Source organism: Plectropomus leopardus, chromosome 23 (assembly GCF_026936395.1).
Source record: "Plectropomus leopardus strain MGB_pleo_1.0 chromosome 23, ASM2693639v1, whole genome shotgun sequence".
In the NCBI taxonomy this organism is placed as follows: Eukaryota; Metazoa; Chordata; class Actinopteri; order Perciformes; family Serranidae; genus Plectropomus; species Plectropomus leopardus.
In genome coordinates, this window is record NC_142198.1 from 9,118,347 (window position 1) to 9,135,496 (window position 17,150).

A 17,150-nucleotide genomic window follows, 5' to 3' on the forward strand; every position below is an offset into this window, starting at 1 on the left:
TTACTTTTTATAGCAGTGCTGAATTGAAAATCTCTACAAAGAACTCTTGAAAGTGTCTCTATTTCTTCTCACCATGACTAATCAAAGCCAGTTTTGTATGGAGTTACTTGTGTCTGTACTTTGAGTTCAAAGACAAAAATGATTGTTATGCTTAACACCAAAGCTCATCTTCTAGGATTCTTTGTATGTCCTTGCAGAGATGAAACTGCAGTAAAGCCCTCAAATAAAGATGAGCCTCGACACATAATAAAAACATTTCAGCAGCCTCAGACTCGTGCAGACTTCCTCAGAGCCAACATGACCCAATATTCTGCAGGCGAGAACAAAAAACTGTTCAGTAATTAGCAGTATGTAAAACACCTAAGCACACCTTGGTGCTAGAAAGACTTATTGTATTATGGAAAAAGTAGGGTGGAACACAGTGTTATCTATTGCACGCTTTTACCTGATGTGTCTTTGCTCTGCACCATAAACATAGCAAAGGACTGACATGGCACTAAGTCAAGACACTTCAAGGCTAATTACAAATTGCTTATTCAGAGATATCACGGCTTCAGAAAACAAAAGAGGGATCACATTGGTGATGTTGCTACACTTACAAGAGTCAGTGCAACTTAAATACCAAACATCATTCTGCTTAGGCAAAGGAGATTAAGATTAGACAATGTGCAGTGGCAGCAGAAAACATGACTACGCACACACAAAGTACTCATGCAAACAAAAGGACGGTAGGAACACCTCTCAAAACTGCCATGTTGAATCTTTTCAGGGCTACAGAAGACAATTGTGAAGAAGCCCTCAGCAATAGTGCTGCACGAACATTTGGAAACTCAAATGCACTCTGTCTTTTTGCTTTCACACAAATGTATTAAGTGTGGAAAGGATATCTTCTCAAGTGCTGCAAACATTAGAATGATTTACAGATAAATACTCAGATTTTGGCAGTCAAATTGTAAAAAAGACTAAATGTGAGATTGAACTAAAAGTATGTACGTATAAAGCTACAAAAGAAGGTATTACACTGCTGGGTCCAGAGGTGCAGTCGTGGAAAGAGTACAAGAATATTGTAATAATGTAAAAGTACTAAAGAACTAAACATTATACTTAAGTAAAAGTGCTTGTGTAAAAATTAATTAAAAGTAAGGGTAGGTCAGGTAAAATGCATGAAATCTATACATCTGAAGACTACAAAATAAACTGCATCGCAACATGACCCCCTGAAGTCCAAACCATAGACTGTTTTAAAGTGGACATAGCTACTGTGACTTTCCCCACTGTTTTTTTGACTCCCAGTTTGAAGTCCTGAGTTTTGCATTTTGGCCATCGGCACCTTGTTTTTTTGGAGCCTGAAGTGAACATATTTGAATGGAAGGATGGCACTGTGGAGTAGTGAGGTGTGGATATGACTGAGACGCTCAGGACACTATCAGCAGACAGCCTGTCAGTCAAAGCGACCCGCCCTTACGTGACGGGTGAGTTGTAGTTTTGATTGAATTTAGCTTTAAAAGACTAAAACTGTTTTTTTGTACCAGGCTGTAAACATTTTTATTTCTTTAGTAAAGTAGGGCATTTTAACTTGGGGGTATATGACGATTGGTTTGGTTTTGGAGCCAGCCTCAAGTGGCCATTCAAAGAACTGTAATATTTCAGGCACTTAAGCATTTGCTTCATTTTTCAGGCCTGGAGGTTGCTGCTTGGTCCTAACCAACAGAAATTTCCATTAATAAAGACTGCACTTTGCAGCCTGTCACAACTGTTTTTCAATCAATTTACTTGAATTAATCATAAAAAAGACAAACTCTCACTCTCTAACAGATGCTACTTTAGATATGGTGAGGTACAATATTTGTGATAACTAGCACTTAAGTAAAATTAACATTTTTTAAAGAGAAAGTATATGCTCACACAGAAAAAAAGACTGTTACAGTAACAAGAGTGAATACAAGTCATTACTCCCACCCCTGTGTACGAGTACAGGCCTTCCATTATGGCATAACTGACATACACCAACGGTTACAGTCACATCCTGTTTTGCTTTCAGAAATGCTGGAATTCCTTGACGCCTGGAAGGTTTCCACAGCAATTTCTTTTAGACTGAATGGCATCCGAGTTTTTGCATTGGAATAAGGCCACAGACATCCCATTCAACCTCCTGTTGGGGACACTGCTGTAGAGGTGCTCAGACTGTGTAGGCCGCTGGGATAAAACTACTGAGTCATCTTGAGACTCCTCTTGGCTCGTGATTATCATCCTCCTTGAAATAATTGACAAGTATGCAGCCATGAAGGATGCAGTGTTCAGCAGCAGCATTTCTGGCCTTAATAAAAAAGAAAACACTCCTCCACATCCTCTTACTGCCCTCGCTGTCCTATTCCGAAAGGCCGTAACAATAACAAAAGCCCAACGATTTAAGGTTTGCTGAGCTCTGACCTTGCCATCAGCAACAACAGACACTACAATAGGATTTGTAAGATCAAACAGAATTCTATTTTTTTTCTGGTGATTGTGCACCTGCTGCAGCCTCACCAGTCTGTTGTGCACATGTGTGCAGATGCTCATACTTTAAATGGACCAGTGCTGTACTGACCTGTTTCCTCCACGCTTTTTAACTTCAACAAATTCTGCTGTCCTCCTTAGACATCAACCATGTGTTTTAGCCTTAAGGATTACAGGCAGCTTGGCGAGCAATGCACATGCTCACAGAGGCTGGAGGTGAAAAAAATGACCACTCTTTGCAGTCTGAGTCTTTATGCTGTCTTTGCTTTACTCCATCTTGTTGATAAATGATTTTACTCAACCTTTTCTACTATTGGGACCTCTTTGACTAATATTTTGTCACAGTGAGGCACTGTGGAGCAAAGGGGGAAAAACTGTCTAGAGCCCTCATTGAATTTGAATTTTTTTTTTTTTTTTTTTTTAACTTTATTGCCAGCCATCAATAACAAGCAATTAACAGACAACAAGTCAAAAACAAAAACAACAACAACAGCCTTGAGACTGGGCTACCCATATTGAAATATGTATACATATATATACACACATATATACCATATACAAAATCGAATAGTGATGAGACAAACGACTAGTTGAAAATAAAATAATAAAAATAATAAATAGAAACATTTCCCTTCCTAATACAAAATTCCTAACTCAGATAGTCAGTGACTGGTCTCCACCTCCTTTTAAAAATCCTTACTTTTAGTTGTAACTGAGCGGTCATATGTTCCATTATGTATACATGTTTGACTTTTTGTAACCATTGAGTAATGGTAGGAGGGTTAGGGTTCAGCCAGTTAATAGTAATCATTTTTCTTGCAATCATCAACAAAACATGCAATAAATAACATTGGTCTGCAGTATACAAGTGGTCAGGTAGTACATCCAGCAAAAAAAACACAGGTTCCAGGGGTAAATCCACTTCCAAAATTTTCTCCAGCTCTTCTTTGATGTTTTTCCAAAATGTCTGTATTTTTGGGCAGTCCCAGAATGTGTGCGTATGGTCGCCAACCATGCCACAGTTCCTCCAACATTTGTTGCCAGAGTTGTTTTTAAATATCGAGGTTACTAGTGGCGTCCTAAAGAACCTAATTTTAACCTTCCAGTCAAACTCTTTCCAAAGCTGACTTCCAATCCCTCTGTGACATGCTGTACACATATTTTCCCACGTTTCATCCTCCACTACCGATGTTAGCTCCAATTCCCATTGCTGTTTAATGTGTAGTGTGTTTTCAGATAAATCTATCATTAATTTTATATATATGGGATATTTGTTTTTTTGGGCAAAGTAGGTTGCTCAGACAGATGTATAAAATGCATTTCTATATTTGTGGGTTCTTTTTTAATATCTTCCCAGTTTGTATTTTTTGTAACATAGTGTCGGATTTGTAAGTACCTGTATAAATCACTGGGTGGTAGTGAAAACTCCTCTTGTAGTTGTGAAAAGGATTTGAACAAATGTCTGTCGATTAGTTGGTTTATTGTGATTAAGCCTCTTTCCGCCCATCTTTTATAGGCTTTATCATATATAGATGGTAGAAATTCTATATTCCCCACTATGGGCATTGCTCGAAGATATAACCAGGGTCCCTTTTAATCGATTCTGTACCAAATTCCAAACCTTTAGTGTGTGTTTGATCCATATATTATTGATTTTAATTTTTTTGAGACTGCTGACTAAGAAATGGGAGATTCGATAGTGGTACCCCCGGTAAGGAGTTTTGTTCAATAGCGACCCATCCTGACTTTGAGTCCTTGACAACCCATGCTGCCACAGCCCGTAACTGGGCTGCCCAGTAGTAAAAAGTTTTAGATTGGGTAATCCCAAACCTCCCTTCTCTTTGGTCGACATCAGTATTTTCAACCCGTATTCTTGGTCTTTTGTTTTGCCAGATGAATTTTGATATCATTTTATTTAGTAACTTAAATGTGGATTGAGGTACTAGGACAGGTATGGACTGAAACAAAAATAATAGCCTAGGTAAAATATTCATTCTGACCGTCTCTATTCTGCCAAACAGTGACAGGGGGAGCACATCCCATCTCTCCAGATCATTTTTGATTTCTTTAAGTAGTTTATCATAATTAGAAGAAAACAATTGTGTGATTTAGGGTAAGTACAATACCGAGGTATTTGAAGCCCTATTAGGGCCTTTTAAAGGTGACCCGATCATTTAACTGGGAGGCTAACTCCGGATATCATCATAGCTTCTGATTTGTTTGTGTTAATCTTGTAACCTGACACTATACTATATTCACTAAGACTGTGTAGGAGAGCAGGGACGGAGGTAGCAGGGTTTTCTAAAATATTAATATATCATCTGCGAAGAGAGCCAATTTATGCCTTTCGCTTTCCTTCATCTGGTATTCCTTGTATGAGTTGGTTGGATCTAATTAGTTCAGCCAGTGGTTCAATGCTAAGCGCAAACAAGGAAGGTGACAAAGCATCTCCCTGGCGGGTACCACGTCCCAGAGGGAAAATTTGGAACAATACCCATTTACCCTAACTCTGGACCTGGGCTTTTATAAAAGTTTTATCCAGTTAACAAACGAATCATTAAAGCCCATATATCTGAGAGTTTGTTCTAAAAAGGTCAATCGAATTATCGAACGCTTTTCAGCATCAAGGCTGAGAAGCATTGATGGGGTATTCTTTAGCTGCTATTAATTGAAGGTTCAGGGCTCTCTCCTCACGTTGTCTGTTCCCTCTGTCGATTATGAATAAACCCAGTCTGATCTGATTTTACAAAGTTTTTTCGATATACTTTTGTATTCTTTTTTGCTATTATGGCAGTCAAGATTTTGAAATCCACAGAGGAGGCTGATTGGGCCTAAGACGAGCATAGGGTCGGATCTTTGTTTTTCTTTATAAATGACAATAATAATTGCATCTGACCATGACCCTGGGGCATCCCTCTCCATTAAAGGCGTGATTGTACACTCTACATAAAACTGGGGTAAGTTAAGTTTATTAAAGTTTTCTCATATTCTCCAGGGAAACCATCCGCCCCTGGAGCTTTGTTGTTTTTTAGTTTGAGAATAGTTTCTCTACTTTCCTCTTCTTTAATGGGGCATGTTACCATCTGCTTCATCTACTGTTAATTTAGTCAGATTGACTGAATTAAAAAAGGAGTCGATTTTTTCCTTTTTATCAGGCAGATCCTCCTTTTCATATAGCTTTTGGTAATATGAAGCAAATGCTTCGGAGATATCTTTTGGTTGCGTTAACATCTGATTAGTGGTTGGACATTTTATCTACATTACTGCTCTATTGGACTGAGCCTTGCGTAGCTGAAAGGCCAAGAAGTCGTACTCTATTGCCTAGTTCGTAGTACTTTCTGTTTGTAAATCGCAGTGCCCCCTCAGCTTTATAAGTTAACAGGTCATCTAATTTCTGTCTAGTCTCTTTTAATGACGCCAATGTTTCCTGTTTTTTAGTTTGTTGGTGTTCTGTTTCTAGTCTCTTTATTTCCTTCTCCAATTCCCTCTGTTGAGCTAGCCTTTGCTTTTTAACCCTAGAAGAGATAGCAATAATTTTACCCCTCATCACAGCTTTTGCTCCCTCCCAAAAGTATAGAGGGAAACCATATCATTATCGTTAAATGCAAAATAATCTGCCAGCTCTTTACACATTTCTGTCGAATAACTTCATCGTTTAACAATGATACATTGAGTCTCCAGTATTTAAAATGTTTACTTGTTCCAATCTCAATCCTTAATGTAACAGGTGCATGGTCAGATATTGTTATTGGCTCTATATTACATTCATGAGTCCTGTACATGTCTACTCCTGATATTAAAAACATGTCCAGTCTGGAGTAACTGCCATGCACCTGAGACATGAAGGTGAAGTCTTTCTCCCCAGGGTGCAGGTTGCGCCAGACATCCACCAGGCCTAGAGCATCCATCATTGCAAGGAGAGCAGCCGATTTCTTTGATATAGAGTGCGTTCCTTGTGGGAGTCTATCTAGATTGTGTTTCAGAATGCAGTTGAAATCTCCCCCTATCAGTAAAATTCCCTCTGCTTTATCTGCCAAAAGGGATGCCACTGTCTTAAAAAACTTTGGACAATCTTCATTTGGGGCGTAAAGATTAAGCATTGTAATTTTCGTACCTCCAGCTGTCCCTGTAACCATCACATATCTGCCTTCCCTGTCAACTATTGTTTTTTCATGGTTAAAGTAGACTGATTTATTTATAAGGATGACAACCCCTCTTTTCTTCCCATTTTTAAATGAGGAGCTATAGACTTGATCCACCCATTCCCTTTTCAGTTTTAAATGTTCTTTTTCTGACAAATGGCTCTCCTGGATCATTGCTATTGAACAGTGCATTTTTTTAAGTTGGCTGAATATTTTTTTCCTCTTAATTGGATTATTTATACCTTTAACATTGTAACTGACAAAGTTTAGACTATCCATAAAGAAGTGTTTTGTATTTGTTGATGTGCTCCCATCTCGTTGTTATCCACATATACATAAAGTCAGATAAAAACAGGTATGCAGTGAAATGACAATGGCCCAAAACTAGTCTCAAGGTCAGCTTAACAATATAGAAGACATAGAACAAATACAGAACAGTAAACTCCCATGAATTTGAATTTTGACATCTTGTAACAACATTGCAAATTATTTCAAGCTGAGGTGCTTAGAGAGAGAGAGTGAGAGGAGGGAGAGTGACAGTCCCTCCATCATTGAAACTCTCTGCTATTCTTCCCCTCCCTGATTTACCCCATCTAATCCTGTCTTTCACTCCGTATGTCTCTTTGTCTTCTCTCTCCACTCCCACCAAACACAGTGATTCTTCGTGTCTGTCCTCATTTGATCCATCCATCAATCTTTCTTTAACTCCCTCCCTTCCTCTATCCATCCATCCATCCATCTATCCATCCTCATCCATTTTTCTCCCACTACTCATGAACTGTTCTTAATGCACTTTGTTTCACTCTCTTGCTCTCTGTGTGCCGTACAGTACAGACCATCTGTCTCTGTCACTTCCTATTCAAAGCTGCACACTAGTGTACATTCATCAGTGCTGGGATCGTTTAAGCACAGTCACACGCACACCGTGGTCAGCTGCAGAGAGCTAAATGTGTAGATTTACATCATGCATTTTTAGAATAGTGTAGGATGCATGCACACGCCACTTGGGTGACCCCTCGTTTTGCTAATACAGCCCATTGACTTGTCTGTCAGACCTTATAAAACAGTGACCACTCAATCTGTTACACTGGCTGCTACTTTAATCACTGACTCAGTGTGTGCGTGTGAGAAAGAGAGCGCAATATGGAGTGACACATATTGGTGTGTGTGAATTTGTGTGTGCTAGAAGTCTAGGGAGCTGTTTGTACGTTTATGTCCTTGTATATGTGCAGTGTGTGTCCTCTACTATGGCACTGTCTTTCACTGTATATCAATGAGGCCTTGAGTACTAGCTGCATGTATTTGTCATCACAGGCTGTTCAGGAAACACACATACACACACATGCACACAAGCACAGTGACAAATTTGGCTGCACACAGAGAAGGTTAAGAGAAAGGTGACTCAGGCTATAAATTAGCATTTTGTGTGTGACTGCATGTGTGTGCACAGAGAAAAGAAGCAGTAAGTTTATGGTTTATGTGCATGCAGTCACACACACACACACACACACACACACACACACACACACACACACACACACACACACACATATATATATATATAGCTAGCTAGTAGAACAAAACGGAGCTCTTGACTGTGTGTATTGTGTTAATTGGTTTTCTGTGTTTGTGTTTGTCTTCCCGTGTCCCAAGATGTATTACATAGGTTGTATGCAGTGATGGAGGAAGTGCCCCCCCTTTTTTTTAACTTAGAAGTACTAATACCATAGTGTAGAAATACTTTGTTGAAGTAAAGCTACTGTATTCAATATCTTAAGTAATTAAACTATTAGCACCAGCAGGTACTTAAAGTACCAAAAGTGGAAGTACTCATGCAGAATCATTTATATAATGTCTTTAGCACAGCTGGTTTATATGGAGCTACCATTTCAGCTACTTTATGTAGTGCTGCTTAAGGCTGTACCTGACTTAGAATTTTGTCAGTCAAATAGGATTTATTATTATTATTATTATTATTATTATTATTATTATTATTATTATTATTATTAAGTTTATCAGGGACAATGTACAGAATAACATTAGTCTCAGAAGAGAAAAGATGCTTTGTACCAGATTTAGCTTACTCGCTAATTTCCATCTGTTGTTCCAGGGCAGGTTGTTCATTACAAATATTCAACTATTGTTTTTATAGACTATCAAGCCACACTTTATTGAAATGCCAGATTTTAGGATGTGGTTCAACGGGACTCTCAGGTGATGGCAACCTCCATGTCACATAGTAAAGTAGCAAAGTTTGCCCTCCAAGCTAATGCAAGTTAACTAAATGATGACAGATCAGAAAACAGAAATGTGCGTCAAACAAAAGCTGAAAACTGTATTGTATGAAGTTGCTGTGAGCTGGAAGTTCACCACTTCTACTCAGATAGCAGAAGATAAAGAGGATAATGTTATCTTGCAGCCTGCACGGTCCAGAGTCTAACCAGGCAAAGGCTCTTTTTCTCCAGACACCTGTCTTCCTCTATCTCAGGTTCATTCTGGGTCCGTAGTTGTCTGTACTCATTGCAGACATCTTCTCAAAATGGAAGGGATGACTTGACATAGTATAATTCTCCCCTGGAGAGCAGCATGAAAGCGAGGAGCATTGCCACTGCATCTACTTTCGGGGACCAAAAAATACAAAAAAGACTGCTAGATTTTAAGAACCCTCAGTTAATAGTCAACAGGTCAATAGTCAATAGTCGACTAATGTTTATCACTTTAAACTTTTAGGGAGCAGCCCTTCTGCTGGTAAGCTAACATAAAAATAATTAATAAGTTGATTTAGATTCATATTAATAATTTGAATCTGCAAAGTAACTACTCACCAAAGCTGTCAAAGAGTAAAAAGAACAATATTTTCCACAGAAATATAAAGAAATGGAAATACTCAGGCAAAGTACCTCAAAATTGCACAAAAAGTAAGAGTATAGGGAGATTTATTGGCATCTAGCCTTGAGAACCTCAGATTGGAAATATCTGAAACTTGTCTGGGTTAGAAATCCCTCAGCAATCAATGTTCCGGAGGTTTTTGCCATAAGCTGAATTATCCACAGATAATTATTATTAACCAGTAAAACACTAAATAAAGCAGTTTCACATTACAAATCAGTGTTTCTGCATGCTGTTTGACGAGATGGGGCTGCTAAATATTGTGGCCAACACAAGCCCCCCCTAAAAAAACCCCCAAAAAACTGATCCTGTAGCTGCAACATGGCCATCTCCACAGATACCTATGTAGATATAAACAGCTCATCCACAGGTAACAAAATCACATATAAACTAAACAAATCACTGATTATATTATATTCCGTTTCTGCCAATATATCTCCCTAAATCCTACACACTGAACCTTTAAGTATACAGTGCTTAATGTACACATGTAACTTTACTTAACTAGTTGTGTAAGCATGTGTTTGGGCTCATCCTGTTTTTTTTCCCTTCCCTCAAATGTTTTAGTTTATTGAAGTTTGGATGTGTGTTCGAGTGTGTGTTGTGTTTATTTGTGATCCCTCTAATGAGTCTCATTGGTAAAACCTGTGGGGAGCTAGAGATGCCATAAATGGGACTAATTTCTCTCTGCAGAGAAAACTCTGCTGACTGAGTGTCTCTGAATATTTTTACACAGATGATGTTTTACAAGGTTACAGTGAATATTAATACATGTGTCACATGTGGGTGTGTGTACTTTGCTCCTGATCTGTGTCTAATTTCCTCTTGAGATGAGTTTTCCTCACAGCAAACTTAATTATACCAGTTATGGGCTTAATAAGAGGCTGACAGGCTCAGAGCAGGTGTTGTTTTACTCAGGTGAAACATTTGTTTACATATATGTGTGATATGCATAATGGATTTTTCATTGTAACTGCATCTTGAAACATTTTTGAGCTTTTTTAGGTTGTTTTTTGCTTTGTTTAGTTGCCAAATTTTAATTGCTGCAGTTTTAGCTTCGGGCCATGTTTGTTTCTGCAGGCCATCCTTCTCTTTTCCTCTGCCCATTTGATTGTCGTGACATTTATGCTCGCCAAATGTTGGAAATGAAAGCAGTCCTGAAAGCTCTTGGCTGGTTCAACATTTAAACACTAAACATGTATTTTTCTGTTTGAAGACAGGGAAGGAATTGGTTAAGATCATGTACTTTATTTCGGTTTGTTCATCCAACCTGATTTTGCACAAAATGCTGAACACTACAAGAGGGAGGGAAGAAACTTAAATCACATTACTGTCTGTTCATCAAATATTTTAAGATATTTTCAGATGTAGGTGGTGCTGTTGCCTTTTCTTGGGTTGCTCACATCTGTGCCTTCAGGGGAAAATTAGATTTGCTATTTTGCAGCTTGTGTTTTGGACATTTGATTGCTCCTAATTTCATTCGGATGTTTAGACGTTGTTTTCTTCCAATATTTCCCTCACCCGAAATGGGGTACATTTCATATTATGGCAAAATGTTGATTATAGGAATAATCAGCAATGTGGCTGGATCTGATCTTAAAAACTTGAGCTGCAATGATTGGTAAAATTGGTGAAAATGGTTGGAACACCAATCAGATTGCTTTTCTCCAATCATCTGTGTAATTTGTGAAAACCCGCTTAGTCTCGAAGTCATAATGATAATAATGATACATTTTATTTATATAGCGTTTATATAGCAATTACACTTTGCTTGCAGCTCCCACTGGGCAAAATTAAACTGAGGCTGAGATGAGCCAGAGCGGAGTTTTGATGGATGAGTATGGAAAGTGCTGGTGTTGCTCTACTAACATGCTAATTTCCCTAACAATTAAAATGTTTTACTCTGAATGGCATGTGCAACTTCTAACAGAAAAACACAGAAAACAGTCCATCCAGTCTTAGCAAAGCAAACTAATTACGCTAGATGATTATATACAGAGTTTTTTCCCCCAATTGAGTCTTTGAAAATTACTGTTATACGCAGCTACATAACTAAAAGTTAAAATGGACATTCATATCTAAATGGAAATGTCAAATCATTGGTACATGATGAACATGTATAATTAAAGCCAAAAGGAATATATTTAGTTGAGCAAAAACCATGTCTGAAGAGGTGCCTTGAGATTGGATTTTTTTCTTATTATTGTCTGGTAAATGAAGAATAAGCAATAAAACAAGCTATTGAGTTGTTTTAAAAGGTATAAAGACCATTGCAGTGCATTTTAAATGGTACATTTACATGCCACAGTAGTGATTAAAATTAGAATATCTCTGTTCCAAGAAGAGAAACATCTTTTGGCAAACGAAATGGAGGTCCTGCTTCAAGGATGATTTTTTTTTTTTTTTTTTACCTTTTTAGAAGAAGAATGCAGTTTTATGTATTGTATTTTTTTATTTTTTTTATTTTTTTACCTTTTTAGAAGTTTTTGAAGTGTTGTTACAAAGTAAAACCAAGAATGATTGCAGAACAGTTTGCAGATTGTAGTGTTGAAGCTCATCTTGTGTCCTCGATCCATATATTTTCAATGTTGGCACAATTTTTCTTACATACTATTATTCTGTTTTTCAATACTATAATTTTTTCATAGCTATTTATGCCCATGTTAGATTTAGGTTCCACTACCATCGAAAAGTTTGTAATCATCTGGCATATTGAAAATTTTTGTCTGTCCTTCAATAATGGCTTTTTCATCAAAGAATAAAAAAACCCCCGTACGATTCAGACTAAATGGATAATTTACATTTGAAGCAGTTTTGTCTTCAAAAGAAGACTGATTCAAACCCCCATTTAGACAATGTCCCCATAGTGTTGCATGACAGGGGAAAATACTGTTGGAAGCAATTTCCATCATTTGATTTGAATTTATTTTCCAGTACAGGAAAGTGTAAGTGACCCTTGATCATTATTGAACCACAACTGGGCAGTTGGGCTCCAAATATTTTGGGGAAAAAGTTTAATATAGGGCCCTCTGCAGACTACTCTGTGATTAGATTTGATTGGTTTGAACTGTGATTTGTCAGTCCATTGTTTCGCTGATATTTCCTGATCCAGTCCCAGCAGTACTGAGCCTAGACTAACCTTTTGTTTCTATTATGAAATTTTTAGAAAAGTTTTTCTGAAGCAACACAGTGGCTGTTAATTCCAGCTTGTTAGCGGCATAATTGTGCACTTGACACTGAAACAAGAACCTGTTTCTATTTAAATCTGCACACATTTTAATGATAATCTTGTTTCTTTTACCAGTGACTGCTGATTTTTGTCGATATATTTAATTGTTGCTCAGAGGGACTTTGTCTCTTTCTGACCTTCCTGTTGTCATGTTGGTTGAAGCATTGCAAAGGCTTTTGCCCTTTATGTACAAATCGAACTCTAGTCGCATACAAAATAGCATCTGTATCTAAAGAGGACTTTCTACAACCCAAAAGCATGAAAGACCAAGCATGAAAGACTTGACTAGGTACATGACTGTGCCCAGTCTAGCTTTTGTGGTAGGTGATTCAAACCTTATGAATGGTAGATATGAAATATATTGGTAAATATTGCATATTGGTGTATTTGGTAAGGATTAAGATTCTGACATGTAGCTGTAAGCTCAGACAATAATTCGTCAAACTGCTTACCAATCTGTTTAAAATACATATTGTCTCAACATATTATGTTGATAAAAAAGAGATCTTGCAAGCCTAATGTGTAGTTTCAGGTGACAGGGTTTCATATAACGTATGCAGAGTGACTCTTAAGGCTGATATGTATTTCATGTATGTACAAAAAAAGACATGTCCATTTGGAATGCAGTAAGCTTCATTGCCCTGATAGCATGGCTACAGCCAATAAATGGCATTAGAGGGCAAAGTCAAAAGTGGTCTGTGAGGCCATTATATACTCCGCAGCATGTGGACGGGAAACTCTTTTCACTATATGACCAACTTGTTCTATTCCACCATTTTTAAAATGTCTTCATTGTCTTCCACGGTCCTATCTCACTTGATCAACGCTACACTGCCTCCATGATCCCCTTTAGTAAGGCTTGGTTTCTTCCATATCTATAACCTTTAGAAAATGTGCACAAACAAGGAGTACAAATAGAAGGCTCCATCCGTGTTCATATATGTATCTAACGTTAAACATAAATGCTCTTAGAGTAAAGCGCTATGTCCATTGTTGTGTAAATAAAAGCCCCAGTCCTACTTATTCCATGTTCACAGTGTGTGACATAGTTTAGATGACATATTTCCATCCCTGCTCCAATAAACACTGGGATTCATTCCTGTATACTTATTGTACCTGAATCTGATTGTGATTCTGATTGCAAAGTGAAAATGGGCTTCTGGATGATGAGCATTCAATAAATCCCCCTTGATTAATGCTCTAATTATTGCAGTACAAGAAAATGATGAAAAATGCCCTCCTCCTTCTGTACAAATAATACACAGAGCTTATGTTTTCCTCATCTGATGTGGTCGTATTTATATGGCGAGAAGACAGTTTTTTGTTCTTTTGGTTTCATGGCTCATTAAGATGACTGAGTGCTCCTTCTTGAGTGTTTACACAACTAACATTATTACTTGAATAACTCAGAGTGGTAAAACTGCTCCCTCTTTGTGTTTTTTGGCTGCAGGTGGGCTACGAAAACGCAGGGACTGTGGAGTTCCTGGTCGACAAACACGGCAAACACTACTTTATTGAGGTCAATTCTCGACTCCAGGTTGAACACACAGTCACCGAAGAAATCACTGAGTAAGTAGCAGATGTTTACTTGTGCGGGTGGGTTCTGGGCAGGTGGGCAGCTGGATGGTTGTGGCGGTTGTCATTTTGCATGTGTGTTTGTTTGGTGTTATCTGTCCACAGACAGGTGTGCAGATTCAAGCTTAGGTGGTTCCCACTCTAAAAAGTTGCTAAAGTAGAGAGAGTGAATGCTGGAGGTATGGAGGAGGTGTGGAGAGAGCTGAGAAGAATGGAGGAGTGTGAGACAGAGGGAGAAATGGACAGGGGGGAGGAGAGAAAAGATGGAAAGCTGACAAGTATAAAAGGACAGGTGTAGGAGAGGGAGATGGGGGGAAGAGAAGAGAGCTGGAACAGGTAGGATAAGTGAAGAGAAAAGCTGAGAGATAAGGTCAGAGAGAGGGTGAGAGACAATGGGAATGAAGAAGAGAGGTGAGAAAGAGAGAGAGGATAATGAAAGATATAAATAGCATTCCGCTTCACCGATGACCTGTGAGATTTGCTCAGCTGAAACATCACAGATGGGTCTCAAACGAATACACAATAGACATAAGCACAAAAAAACACACAGGTATATAGGCCCTCTAGTTATACCCATAAAGCCTTGTTCAGCACTGACGTGTGTACACACAGAAAACTACAATTACGCTAATTCAAATTGGATTTCCTGCATAATTAACTCAATTAATGAATTAAGCTGACAGACTAACAAATCAGTGCAACCAACAGGAAGTTATGGGGGGCGGGGGGGGTTTGCATGGAAACAATACGATTTCACCTGTTCCTATGACAACTAAACATGACTGACATCATTGTTAGCTCTACTCTCTCGCTGTCTTGATCATCCTCTGCGTTCATGGTTGGCTTCTTTCATCTCTTCTTCTTTTTCACAAAGATTGTCTTCATTCAGCGCGCTATGTTTGCATTACACCGCATCTCTGCATGTGTGGAAAAACTCATCAGTAAACATTGAAGCCCTGGCAAGTCAAATAACCACCACTCTCAGCAAAAAAAGTCGATTTTGTTTTCCCAAACCATTAATTTGCGTTATTTTGAGTAAAATTGTGTCCACTTTAAGTATATCCTGTCAGTTATGGTCTTAAATATTAATGCTTGTCTTGAAATGTCGTTAATGTGACTTGAAAATGATGATCTGAAGACAAATGTGGCAGTGTATTATTTATCATCAATTATTTATGTCTTTTTTTAATTTGTTTTTCTCTGTAGGGCTTCATGTTTCTCAAATTTTATAGCAGGATTCACATGGCTCATTTGTTCATTATTTGAGTTTGAGAGATTGTGTGTTCACCCACCTGCTACATGCCTGGTGTTGACTCAGAGGTGGCAGCGGCACGTTAGAGGGCCCAGAGTTGAGCTCAGTTAAGGAAACATATTATTAACTTAGTTGTTGATGGATTAAAGCCCCTTGACACTCTTAGTGCACCCACACAGGTCACTTACTTTGGCTGATTAGACATCTTCCAAGGACTGTGTGGGCATGTATAAACCCTCTCTGACTCTCCTGGTAGCTTTGTTTCTCCTGTTATGGTAAGCCATATTTCACCTTTATGATTCCATAAAGAGTCAATGAAGCACCTCAACAAATTCCCAACATAGCTCCACCCAACTTTTAAGCAGCCTCAATAACTAAAAACACCTGTGTGGGTGTGTAGCAGCAGTGAGTTAATGTTCAGGGTGAAGTTTACTTGTAAACAAAGGCATGTGTTCTTTCAGTGCTTCTAAAAACCAAAAAAACACACACTATGTAACATATAAATCAAACTAATATTGCATTTTCTTCTTTCTCAAAACAAGTTGATTTAGTTAAAATAGATTGTTTTTTTAATATGTTGCACATCTCCATAATTTATGTCTATGATTACATCAGCTAGCCTGCTTTTGTTATTTATTGTCAGTAACTTGCTGTGTTACTGCCAGCAACTGTTGATGGAAATGGCATGTACAGGAATGTGTATTGCATCAACGCTAACATTAACATCAGTGTTGAAACACAAACAAAATAGGAACCTGCACATAAACACATTTCTCCCTACAGCTACTAGTGGGAATGTTATTAGGCCAAAAATGTTATTTACTTAACAGATGAACTCAAAGGGACAGTTCACATCCAAATCAAAATACATATTTTTGGTTTCAGCTGGTGGGTGTAGTACGATGGAAAGAAAAACAGTTCCTACAAGAAAATGCTCACAACAAGGTCTGTGGATTACCTTAAAGTAACCAGGTCATGTGCTCTGGAAAGAAAAGTTGCTGTTGAGTTTTACAAATGTTTTTGTTTGTGATGCTCAAAGCGCCAAAAAGATTGCCATGTATTTCACTATATTTGACATCTGTACGACTATCTTTTTATAAAACTGTGCTGACATTGCAGTAGAAAGAAACTGTTTGACACAATGGCGACCAGCTGGTAACAAATGATCTGGAATAACAGCTAAATGGTGAGGTAAAACATGTTTCTGGAAACATTTTAATTGAGAAATAGCCAACACAATAACAGAGTCTTAGTTTGTATTTGATAAGCGCTGCTTTGTTTTACCACTTGATCTCAGTTTTTTCAGCCTCTGTTTTCACACTGTAGGAAGCAGTATGGTGCCCACTTTCTGTTCTCAAATGCCTTCTTTTCCAACTAAACAGGGCAGTAAACTATGTTTCTGAAAATATTTTAGGAGAGAAATAGGCAGTGAGTGCAGTAAGATAATCTTGGTTTTATTAAATCAGTCCTGCCTAGCTTTACTGTTTGAGTGGAGTTTGGTGTGAGCTTGAGAGAGAGCAGGTCTGTCTCTTGAGCCACTTCTATACTCTTTGTGTCCATTGTGGCA

General features: G+C 38.1%; 1 protein-coding gene across 2 annotated transcripts in view; it reads left to right on the plus strand.

The window, feature by feature from the left end:
* Positions 1 to 17,150, plus strand: part of pcxb (pyruvate carboxylase b) — a 356,057-nt gene that overhangs the window by 66,203 nt on the left and 272,704 nt on the right. For both annotated transcript variants that reach the window (XM_042512173.2, XM_042512174.2), the window contains exon 10: positions 14,207 to 14,325. In XM_042512173.2, the coding sequence (XP_042368107.1) occupies positions 14,207 to 14,325 (119 nt within the window). The remainder of the gene's footprint in view (positions 1 to 14,206; positions 14,326 to 17,150) is intronic.